This window comes from Molossus molossus, unplaced genomic scaffold (genome assembly GCF_014108415.1).
Source record: "Molossus molossus isolate mMolMol1 unplaced genomic scaffold, mMolMol1.p scaffold_m16_p_9, whole genome shotgun sequence".
Classification (NCBI taxonomy): Eukaryota; Metazoa; Chordata; class Mammalia; order Chiroptera; family Molossidae; genus Molossus; species Molossus molossus.
The window spans coordinates 64,454,713-64,466,965 of NW_023425403.1; the positions used below are offsets into that span (position 1 = coordinate 64,454,713).

The window sequence follows — 12,253 nt, forward strand, 5'->3', positions numbered from 1 at the left end:
TAACCTTGGCTATTGTTCTCATCCACGGAAACGTATCATGCTAATTACATATTTCCCACTCTTTAAATAAAGTTAAACACCTGAAACTAATACAAACTATTATTAAATGTAAACTGTAATGGAAAAACAAAAAATTTTAAAAAATAAATAAAAATGAAGTTTAAAAAGAAATTTACAACTATTGATTTTAACAAGCTCCAAAAAAAGTGTTTAGACATAATGTTTGTAAATATGTGTGGGAAAAAGTATACCTAAATGCTAGCAAAGATTACCCACAACTGATGGGATTACCAGTGAGTTTTACGTATGCTCTCCTGAACTTTCAAATTTTCTCAAGTAAATAGTACTTTATAATCGGAAAATGCTTCAAGTCGTAAAGCTTCGCAGTACTAATAAAAACCTAATAATACTAAATAAATATGCTATTTCAAATCATTTCACATAACGTTACTGCATGACTCTAACTCAGGCCAAGTTCTAGACTTCATATTGTACCTTGGAAAACAAACAGGAAGAAACCAGGGAAATCGACGCTAAGCTGAAGAACCACAAAAGTTCCTCCATGCTTAGGGATTCATACATCAAATTGTCCAGGAAGAGTTTTTTCTAAAAGAGAAAAACTTGACCTAGACAATCCACAGCTTTTTAGCCTACATATAGAACATTAAAAGAACATTCATTACCTAAAAATTCTGTTCATTCATCTTTGGGGATTTTAAGTAGGAAAAAACTACAAATACCTCCATTCTTCATCTGATGGTATATTTTGTTTGGGGTCCAAATGTTAAGGAACCCAACGGTCGTACTGTGACTAACCCTCAATATTCCCATAAGAGACAAGGAGTGCTACAAAATTCTAGACTTTCTAAAGTACAAATTAGTACCGGAAGTCACTAGAAAGTTAATCTGATAGGGAAAGAAATGGCATGTCCCTAGAGGCCTGCACCGCGCCTGTGTACCAATTTCTCCTTGCGGCCAGTTAATTTCCCTGAAGAGGGGTCCTGATTACCCATTCATCCATTAGACCGGCATCTGAAGCTTCCCCGGCCGCCTGCCATGCAGGACGGCTGTGCACTGACGGTGTGCAAGCAGCAGCTGCGGGAATGGGCAGTAGAAAGAACACCCGCTAAACCCCAAGGAGACTGGCCAGTGGTCTCAACACACCCATTTCACATGGTCATCTGGATCCATGAACTCAGAGTTGAAAGAGACCTACTTCCTCCAAGATCTATTCAGAAAAAAAATGCAATTTCATGTTCCATATTATCAGCCCGTGGAACTGACAATAACGCATAGAAACATGGGTTAGAAACACGGGTTCCAGTTTCAATATGTAAATGTTTCTGAGCATGGGTGACAAAACACCTTCCCAAACTCACCTTTGACCTTGAGACCTCTGTCTGTGGTGAGCTTCTCCCTTCTCCAAGCTCAGACATTACATTGGAGCCAGATACTACAGACAATGTAGTGTGAGACATGGCAGCCTGGTCCTGGGAAAGAGATGAGATGGGGGGTGTAGGAGAGCGCAACCTCATCACACCCTCTTCTGATGTTGCTGCTTCTCTTTCGCCGAAGGTGCTGGGAGGGAGCTGGCTTGGGTCAGGTTTTTGCACAGAGGTGCTGACCGAACTGTACTGACTTCTCTTAAAGCCTTCGATGTGTCCATTGTACTTCCAAGCGTCATCCATCTAAAGAGGAAACATCATTTTAAACTTGGTATTGTTAGATTTCTGTTTTAGAATATATACACCAATATTTTAAGGCTATCAAAATAGCATATACTTGCCCCAGGAAAGTAAAGCTTACTAAAAGTTTGGAGCACATTCTTTCATACCAGATATGCACATATGTAGGAGGAGAAAGAAACTTGCGTTGTTCATTTTCATTAGTTCGGGTCAACAGATAAAACTCTACTCTTTTTTTTTTTTTTGGTACATGCCCCTAGTGGGAACCGAACCCCGGACTCTCTGGTCCTCAGGCTGACACTCCAACAGCTGAGCCAAACCGGCCAGGGCAAAACTCTACTCTTTTTAATGGTTGAATACTCAATGGTATGGATATCTACAATTCATTCACGTGATACACATTCAACGTTTAAAGTTTTCTGTAAGTTCCAAAAATACTGTAACAAATACCCACATATCTTTATAATCAGAATGTTTATTTTTATAGCACCAATTTCCAAAAGTAGATTTGCTGGACCCAAGGATATTCATATTTATAAATATAAATTATATATAATATCTTTTTTTTAAATTATGGCAATGCATTCCCAAAGTAATGTACAAGAATGTCTGGTTCTCTGCATCCTTGCCAACGCCAGACATTCTGAATCTGATGGGTAAAAAGTTGTACACCTCCTTGTTCTAATGAGGTTGAACATGTACCTGTTAGCAACCATTTGAATTCCCTCTCCCCTGAACTGGCTGTTCATTTCTATACCTATTTCTCTACTATTTATCTTTTTCTTACCAATTCTTAGGACCATTTTAAATTTTAGGGATAGTGCCCCTATATCTATAATACATTTTACTAACATTTTTTCAAGTCTATACATTATTGTACTTAAGATAATGGTCAGGAATTTCCAGGCTAGCTTAGACAAGCTTCCTTCATTTCAATTCTTTTTTTTTATTATCATATTCTCTCTTCATTTTTAGGATTCCACATTGGCAGAAGAAAAGGAACTTGAACTTTGACCTTAAGAACTGCATTGCTTCCTTTTAATTAAAATTAATACACCCATTTTCAGGTTGGTGATTCTGCTTCATGTTTAGGGCAAATGATTCCATATTCTATATTTTTTAAATTCCAATATGAATTGAAATATACATGTAATTTTTGAACATAAGATACATTTTACTAACTACACTCAAACATATCAAGTTCTAATGAAGTAGAAAATGGGGAAAAATAAAAATTTGTACATAACAACCTGAAAATATTTAGCTTAATCCATATGACATTGGTGTTTTGTAAGTCAAAAAACTGACTACCGACAACTTTACAGTGCAACCTAATACTTTACAAAAGCTATATCTGAGAAAATCTGATGCTAAAATATAAATGCTCTGCCTTAGAATATAGTTTATTCATTCTTCAAAATGTATCAGCTCTACTTCCATTGAGTTTAAAGCTTAATCAATTCTGCATCATTGCTATATTTTAAGCATTAAATGTCTGTTGACTCTATATTGGCTAAAGTAAAAATTGTGTTATACATATTATATACATCAAATATACACAACTCAAACTTCTGCACCAGTACACCAACAGTTTGCTCTTGAGAACAGCGTCTATGAACTGAGCACGCTTTCTTACCGTGTAGGATCTTGGGAGTGATGAGATTCCCCTTGACTGAGAGCCAAAAGGTCTCGGTGTGACCACAGATGTTAACCTAGCTGTATCAGATTTCTGGTAACTTCTGGGGAGAGAAGCTGAAACTCGAGTCGACTCCATTTGTGTAGTCAGTGAAGGCTGAGAAGCCAGAGAGGCTGGGCGTTGTTCTTCCGCGAGGCTTCGGGAAGGAAGCTGCGTTTCAGCTGTTAGAGTGTCCTCTCTTTTCACAAACGTTGTAGAATCTTGCTTAGGAATTTCTGCAGGGTAAGTCTTTCCCTTCTCTTCTACTCTCTCACTCTGGTGACTTGCTTCTGACATAGTCAGTGTCGGGGGAAGCTTGTCTTCATTCAGTTCATCCTCATAAGAATACATTCTCCTCCTCGAGGTCACTGCAGACGCCTGATTTCGGGATTCCCTTAGCAGAAACGGACCATAGCGGCAAAGTTATGCGTTTGGCATACAAAGGTGAAGAGACTGATCTTATTTTGATAATTAACCTACAAAATGAACTGAGAATAAAAAGACTACCAGCTTCACACAACAAGCAATACAATATTAACAGAACATGACGATAAATATGTGTAAATTTTTTATGCCACACTAAGAAATATTATAAGAGCTTGACTTTCTTTTGAGAGAGGCTCTCAAATACTTCTCAAGGACTTTTTTTGTTGTTGTAAAGATAATTTAGTAGGAAAATAAATAAAACTTTAATAAGAAATTATTCACCAAATGTATCCACAAGTTTGTAACTCTTCCAAAATTGACACACTATACATATCACTGTCTGACCGCCAATTTGAACCCTCCCAACCCTCCCAAAATGTAGATTCCTTGTCAGCAGCATTGCATTTCCTGTGTATGATTTATAATAATTTAGTAAAAAAAAAAAAAAAAAAGACTACAAAAGACACAGACTTCCGTTAAGATCAAGTTATTCTATAGTTTCATACACGATCGTAGAATTTACATAGACAGCTGTTATTACAGATTAAAAGTCACCATTCATACTCATGGAGAAAATGATGAAACAGCTTCATGTCTAGCATTTAGTATGGAGGCCCTCTCAAGCTGACTGTGTGGCATGTGAGTGAGTGAGCCTGTGTTTACCATTGGCTTCCAGGGCACAAAGGAGCTTTGTTTCATTTCACCTGACAGCACATTTCCTTTTTGACTTTATCCTTAAGGCATATTTGCCATCTCCCTGGCCTGTACACATCCCAAGCTTCCACATAGTAACTGCTCTACAGGGAAGTTTACATTTGAGCTTTATCCTGTTATGTTGCAAAGCAAAAAATAAACCCTCACAATTTATTTTTATATAACCTTCCTTGAAAATATAAATGTAGCTGAACCACTAAAACATGAAGAAAAAGGCCTTCATTATATTTTACACAGTTTAGTTAAGAGTGGGAGCTGGTTTTTATGTGACCATTCCATTCCTAAATTCATTTTAAAAGGAGGAAAAGCAAAGTTCACTTTTTGCACCAAACATAGCCAACACCACCCAATTCTGCACATGAATGTTCAGTGTACAATGAAGAAATAATGCATATCTATTTAGCACTCACTTCTTTAGTTAATCCAAGTCATTATGTAGCACAGCAATGCTTTGCTTTCTCACTGCAAAGCAAAATGCTGCAAGTTTTCTTGCATATTGGGTTCCAGTTCAATCCCTCTACACATACACAACATTCCTGTTTCTAACACGGGTCTCTCCAGCCAGAAGATTCGTTCAGCCTATTACCTGTCCTGCAGCATTTCCTCAAATGTCTTGGAGCTTCTGTCAGATTTCTCGAGGGCCTGCTTTTCAATTTCTTCCCTCTCTTCTTTTTTCTTCTGCAAATCTGAAGTGTAGCTTTTTCGACGGTCTTTCCATTTTGCAAGGTCCTGACAGAAGAAAAAAATCACATCAGCACAGGCATACCTGAATTTCTCCACACCCTTTCTAGCAGAGAGAGCGTGCCAGAGTATCCCATTACATAGCTGAAACTGCTCACTCCCGCTCGATGCCAAGGTGCCCTAATTTTGCTTTTTATAGCCAGCGTTTCTGTACCAAGCCTTTATCTCATGTGTCTGCCTAAAAAACCTGACCTAATAAGATAGACCCCATTTTTGTTTTCCTGCCTCGTTGCCCATTTCACAAAGAATGCTAACTGCTTGTAATGAGGTGTCAGGTCAGAAAGAGCAGGAGCTGTTTCAAGTTCATTTTCATTTCACTCCAATAATCTGGCTGTTACACGAAATGACATTTGTTCACTAGTAAAACTGGAAAAGAAACATGATTGTAAAAATGGTTAAACGTGGCTACACACTAGATCTCCCACCTAACAGGCCCTGAGCTCAGTCCCTGCTTTGAGGCAAGGGGTCTGTAAACACACAGATACCTCAGCGTCTCCCCCCCACCCCCCACCCCAGGAACTCTGGATCTAGAAGGGGACAGGTGACATGTAAATAAAAGTTCAACAATGAGCGTAATGGGATTGCTGAGAGAGTAGGGCTCCAAAGGAGACGGTGTTCAATTCCACCTCAGGCAGACGTCTAGAAAGGCTTCACTGGGGAAGCCAGGTTCAGTACATGACTTCAAAGCGGGGAAACGTCACAGGAGGACAGGGCAATAAGGAAGATCACCCAGGAACAAGGGGACACCTGTTTCCCATAGTCCTAGGAAGGTAAGTCTCACCTAGCTGGGAAACCCCAGGACAAGCAACCTGATTCGGCTTTAAATTAGCCCCAGCCCTCTAAGCTGGTTCTAACACCCAGGGGTTTAAGGCATTTTGAAGGCACACACTTTCCTTTGTCTCCCAAACAGAGATATTCGTACTCGGAGCCTCTAGTGTCGTTCCAGCCCACGTAGAAGCCTGTTCGAGTTCTCAGGCTAAAAGGAACCTCACCGCCCGACATGCAAAGTTAAGTTTGGTTTATGCCTTTTGGGAGGAGACCAAGCCACACCTGCCTTAAAAACAGCCTGAAACCAATATGAACTTTTATTCACAGGAAGAACAAAAGCAGTGTGCATTTTGTCCTATAGGATAACAAGTATGTATTTTTATTTGACCTAACCTAATGAGTAACTCCTCAAGACTTAGTTTCACACCCAAACAGTTAGCGTGTATTTTGGCAAAGTGACATTGAATTACTGTTTCCTGACAATTCGTTTGAGTTCCCAACTACAGGAGGCCCTGGAATTTTGAGGTGCAGCCACAGCAGGGGTTTCTCCTTCATTACTGAGGCTTCCGTTCCTTTGAAAATTAAGATTTACTCTCCCTGGCCCTTTCGTTCATGCTACCACTCAACTCTGTTACCACAAAGACGTCCTCACACTTCTTTGGGTTTGCTCTGAATAGTTTATCTGTTGTATTTCTTTACACTGCTCTGGTTTATAACAATTATCCCTTTCAAAATAGGTCAGGCTTTTTTCTGCGAGGACAGAACTACAGACTACATCTGTATCCCTACAGACACCCGGACAACAGCTGATTTGAATTCCTATTGCATGATTACTTTTCAACCAAACTATTGCCCTGAGTTATAGTTCATAGTTCTTCTTAAACCTCCTCTATTAACTCCAAGAACTGGTCACCTCGCCATGCGGATGCCCAGACCCTGTGCCAAGCCCCTGCTCCTCCCCCTTCCCAGACGTGGGGCAAAGTCCCTTCCTTTCATGAGCATCAGGAACCCCAACTTCAACGTCCAAAGCAAGTCAGAGAGTGAGCACCACTGCAACGCAGCAGCTTCTCATATTTTGAGAACTCAGAATATTACAAGAGAATCATCCTATTGTGTTTTTGCAAAGTGGCCTTTAAAATAGATGACCATAATAGACCCAAAACGTTTAAAAACCTCTCTCAAGGAAGTTGATCAGATTTTCTACAAACCTGAATTCTTTAATAGCAAGGAAAATCATCTCTTGAGTAGACTGACTTTCTTTGAAGGGAAGCAGAGACGCCGCCAACAAACACACTGCCCCTGTCTCCCCATCTCCCAGTACAAAGGATACTCACATCCTGCCATTTCTGATCTTGCTCTTTCAATTGCGATTTCATTTTCTGCATCTCCTCGTAACGCAGCTGACGCAAGTGCTGCACGTCCTCTGCGCTGACATCGCTCATGGACTTGCTCCTAGAACAACAATACCCATGGTAACCAAGGTTCACATGACCGGACTTCGGGTTAAAACTGAAAGGTTGGGCTTATACTTGGAAATTCCATCTAAATTTCTGCCGTAGCACCTAGACGCTGTAGCGATAATACCACAGAAATAGCACTACAGAGATAAATGGTGTTTTTCCAAAACTCAGAAACCAGAGCCTCGCATGCAACCCAAGTGTGAATTCTTTCACAAAATGGCTAAATGAAACCTGCACAGGTCTGGGGGGAAAAAAATAATCCAAAGTTCATTATGTAGAGTGGCCTATGCGTAACAGAATTATTTCAGAAAAAAAAAATTATTATTTGTCACTAGAATCATTTGTCTTTATTTTTCCTTCTCTCCCCAAGATCATCTTTTAAGGTTTGGCTGCCTTTTCTGAGCACTTATTAAATAATTTAACGACTACCTGATATTTTCTCCTCAAGTTCAATACCATGAATGCATGTGCTGCTTTTTCTCAGAGATTCTGTAGGATCTGCCCGCCATTGCCCTGGACTTGTTCTCAAAGCACCAGGGGTAGCTCCTAATATCAAGTTATGATATAACCTGCACAGTTCTCTGTTTTATTGAGTCGGTTTCCATGTCTTCCATGGGTGATCCCTGCCATGAGGATGCTCTGAGGGTTAGGTCTCTCAGAGCTCAATCTAGAGAGGAACCAATGAAGAGAACGGGGTGCTAGACAGGAGGCACAGGTGTGCTGTGTACATGCACCCAGAAAGGGATGAAGTAAACGGCCATGGAGAAGGTGAAACAGGAAAAAAGAGAGGCGTCAGATCTGAGTTTTAAAGAGCGGGTAGGATTTCGCAAAGAGAGAGAGACAGAGCTTTTGAAGGTGGGGTGCCCAAAATGCCCTTTCCTACAAATCTTCATAAGGCACTCTGATTGTATTTCACTGTCAGCGACCCCACCTCTGTTTGTTTAAGTATTGCTACACCTCCTCCTTGGGCCCCTACACTGTGTTTGCCCCTGGACTTCGCCGTCACCGCATTTCTTTCCTTACATGCTTGCCCTTAGCCAGCTCAGGAATTCAATTATAACCTCTATGCAAATGACTTCCCAATCCACAGGCTAGGACCCTTTCCTCAGACTCCATTCTAATTGCTCATTAGATAAACATCTCTGCATGGATATCCCCTAACCACCTAAATTGTAAAAATGACCAACTGAAATAATATCAAAAGGGATTCTATAAACAGTAACTCACTAAACACATGGGCACTGTAGGGAAGCCAAACTCTGTTCTGTCCCCGAATCTGCTTTTCCTCCTATTCTGTTCATGGTGTTACCTGCCCTCCAATCATCCAAATCTGAAACCGAAGAACCATTTTTTACCTTTGCCTCTCCCTACTTTCAGGTAGTTATCAAGTCCTCTTACTCAGTGTCTTTTTCTTTCCATTTCTATTGCCAACACCCTAGATCAGAGCACAGTAACTCTTAACTAGACTTTTAGAAAAGCTGCTTAAGTTATCACCCAGACTCTGAATCCAGTGAAGGTCTTTCCTCAACTGTTCCCTCCACTCAAAAGCCCTTCCCCAAAAGCCCTTCCCCAGTATATATGTTGTTTTTAAATATCTTTTTACCGCTTTATTTTTAGACAGAGAGGAAGGGCAAGAGAGAGAGAAATATCAATGTCAGAGAGAAACATGGATCAGCTGCCTCCTGCACGCCCCCTACTGGGCACTGAGCCCACAACCTGGGCATGTGCCCTGACCAGAAATCGAACTGGGACTTCTCAGTCCATGGGATGAGGTTCAATCCACTGAGCCACACTGGCCAGGTTCTATATGCCATTTTAAAGGCCCCTCTGTCCTCAGGAATCCTGCTGCACTAAACTCCAGATGGGTGTATGCAGCATCCACTTGGAAGTCTAACAGGCAATTCCAAAAGTAACTTGTCACAGACCAAAAACATGGCTGCTCGTTGTACAACCTGCTCACCTCCCATCTTCCTCATCCCAGTAAAAATCATCTCCACCATTCCGGACTGCAGGCCGACTCTCAGCGTCATCCCAGACTCCCTTTTCCTTTCATACATAACTGATCCCATCAGTGAACCCCGCCACTCCACCTCATAAATATATCTGGGACACAACCACTCCTCACCACCTCCACCATTGCCACACTGATCCCAGCTGCAATATCTCCTGCCCGTGTTATCACAATAATCAGGCTCCCTGCTTCCACCTCTTCCTGCCAACAGTGTATTTCAACACAGCAGACAGAGGAGTCTTCAAATCTGCCCTCAGATCATGGCATGCATCTACTCAACACCCACCAGTTCCTTCCCAGCTCACTCGAGTCACAAACAGATCCTATCAAGACTTTCAGGGCCCAACCATGACCTGGCCCCTGCCTACTTCTCTGCACTCAACTCCTGAAATGCTCTCCTCCACTCACTAGGTTACCACTCACTGGCTTCCTTGTTCATGCTCATATACGAGCTCTTCACCCAAATATCCACATGGCGTTTCTCACTCCCAGTCATCTGCTTATATGTTCCTCCGGGTTTCCTTCCCTGACCACCCTACAGAAAAACAGCACATGTCCCTCTCCCCTGGGTCACCTTTCTCCATAGCATATATTGCCAAATATCACTGGCCTTGTGCTATAAAATTACAAAGTAGGAGCTGTGTCTGGTTTGTTTTTTGCTGTATCACCTGTGCCACATAGAATGCCCAGCCCATGGTGGGTACTCATAAAGGCATTAATGATCTAGATAATATTCTAACACTGTGCTCAAGTCTTCCGGGCTCTTCCATGCCAAAGTGGTCTGTCTGTCCCTTCTCCCAACTCCTCTAGTGCTTTAGCTCTGCCTTTCTCATGGTACTTAACACTCACATATGGTGCACATAGTGTGTGCACAAGCGTGCACACTGGGCTTGGCTCCCTCACGGGTGCACGCGTTGCTTGGGAGGAAAACACATTAACATAGCACAAGGCATACAGGGAACACTTACTTAACATCTGTGGTAAGAATGAGGAGTTTTATCATATTTAATCAAGGCGAAATAAATTTGGAATGTTTCTAATTTTTTGAGAATTTATGACTCCTTCCGAAATTTTTATAAAGAAAGCATTATAGGATTTATCAAGGGATACTAAAGAATTACATGTAGAAGTATATGAAGTTATATATGACATTATATATTGCCTTAGTAATATAATATTACTTAAGTAGGCATGACTATATAAAACCAATCTGTGTGAATTTGAGGATGTACATTTTCTTGATTCATAAGTGTAAAGAATAAGGCTATTTCAGCTGATACTATAACAGACTCACTACAAAGAAGAAAGGAAAAATTTTCAAGATCAAGGCGTGAGGGAATCCAGGGACTTAAAACAAGTGGTTACAAAAATTCCAGAACAAAAATGGAAATGCAAATATAATAATCTTTGGGGGTGGGGGGCTGGATGGTCCCCACTGGCCCTGACTTGTACACTGGCGCTCTCTGAGCCCTCATCCTCCTGCACCGAAAAGCCTTAACCCGTGTCTTTTCAGAAAACATGCTCCGCATGGGCATTGGCTGCAGGGTCCTCCTGAGAGCCCATGGCACAGAGCCCGGCACACAGACAGCGCCCAACATGAACAAAGTGAGCGAAGCACCCCGAGGAGCGGACAAGTTCCTGCGTAAGGCAGGGATGCGAGCTCCTTCCGTCCCCGAGGGTGCACAGCGCCCCCTGCATAGAGCCTACGCACTTTGCCTGCAGGCTGAGCCAGGCCCCAGAATGAGACAGAAGTGAGGGCTCCGGGCCTGGCTGTAACACACATGTTCACCCTAAACTAACATCATGTCACTTCTCTGAGCCTCCGTCCCTCGTGTGCCAAGCAAGGAAGGGATTGTTATGAGACTTGGGTAAGGGTACATTGACTGCATTTTAATACCCTCTGGTGCTATACACCAACTCTTCTTATTTAAGGCAAATATAACTGTGTGGGATCTTCTGAAAACTAACTCCCAGTGCAGTTGCAAATGAGAGAGGTCATTCCAGGCCACACCGATAAAATCTAGAACTTTTGGAGTGTTTCGGCCAGATCATGAAGAATTCTCTCTTTCCTTACCAGAGTGAAGAGCATAATAAACTTCTGAGGGCTCACTGGGTGCCAAGCAGCCCACCTGGATCATCTCATTAGACAGAACCCTCAGTCTGGTTCTGCCGCTCACTAACCCGACGTCGCTGGGAAAGCTGCAGTATCTGTTTCCCTTTCTCCGTGTTCCTAAAATGCACATGACACCCCCTGTCTGCCTCGCAGAACTGAGATGAGCACCCGAGACGGTCCCAGGTAAACTGGGTAAACTGTAAGAGACTACACACTCTGATATGTCGTAGAATGAATTATTATTCCCTGGACATCACAATTCTTGTCATTCATTTACTTGCCTTTGTATTCGGAAAGGCTTCAATTTAGAACTGCATTTGGATATTTAAAAAAAAAAAAAAAAATGACAGGTCTTTGAGCAACCGTAACCCTACTTGTGCCCCACACATGTTGCCTTTTCCGCTGAATAGAATGTTTATCAGCAGTTAGGGTAAAGAGAGAAAGAAGGAGAATGGCTAAGGAAGGTGCCAGATATAAAACAGTATTACTAAAATCTTACTCTCTTCTCCCTTGATGCTGATCAACTGCTATTTTCCTGGCACTTTTTGACCAGTGTTAAGATGCGTATTATTTTCAAACTCAATTTCAGAAAATTTATAGGTGAATATCTAAGGAGTAAAGGATCAAAAAGGACCGACATGTAGTAAAATTTCCTTAATA

At 41.6% G+C, this 12,253-nt stretch overlaps 1 protein-coding gene across 9 annotated transcripts in view; it reads right to left on the reverse strand.

The window, feature by feature from the left end:
• Positions 1-12,253, reverse strand: part of LMO7 (LIM domain 7) — a 173,802-nt gene that overhangs the window by 31,722 nt on the left and 129,827 nt on the right. For all 9 annotated transcript variants that reach the window (XM_036250203.1, XM_036250202.1, XM_036250201.1 and 6 more), the window contains 4 exons: positions 7,344-7,461; positions 5,087-5,229; positions 3,322-3,754; positions 1,380-1,688 (listed from right to left, as the gene is read on the reverse strand). In XM_036250203.1, coding sequence (XP_036106096.1) covers positions 1,380-1,688; positions 3,322-3,754; positions 5,087-5,229; positions 7,344-7,461 — 1,003 coding nt within the window. The remainder of the gene's footprint in view (positions 1-1,379; positions 1,689-3,321; positions 3,755-5,086; positions 5,230-7,343; positions 7,462-12,253) is intronic.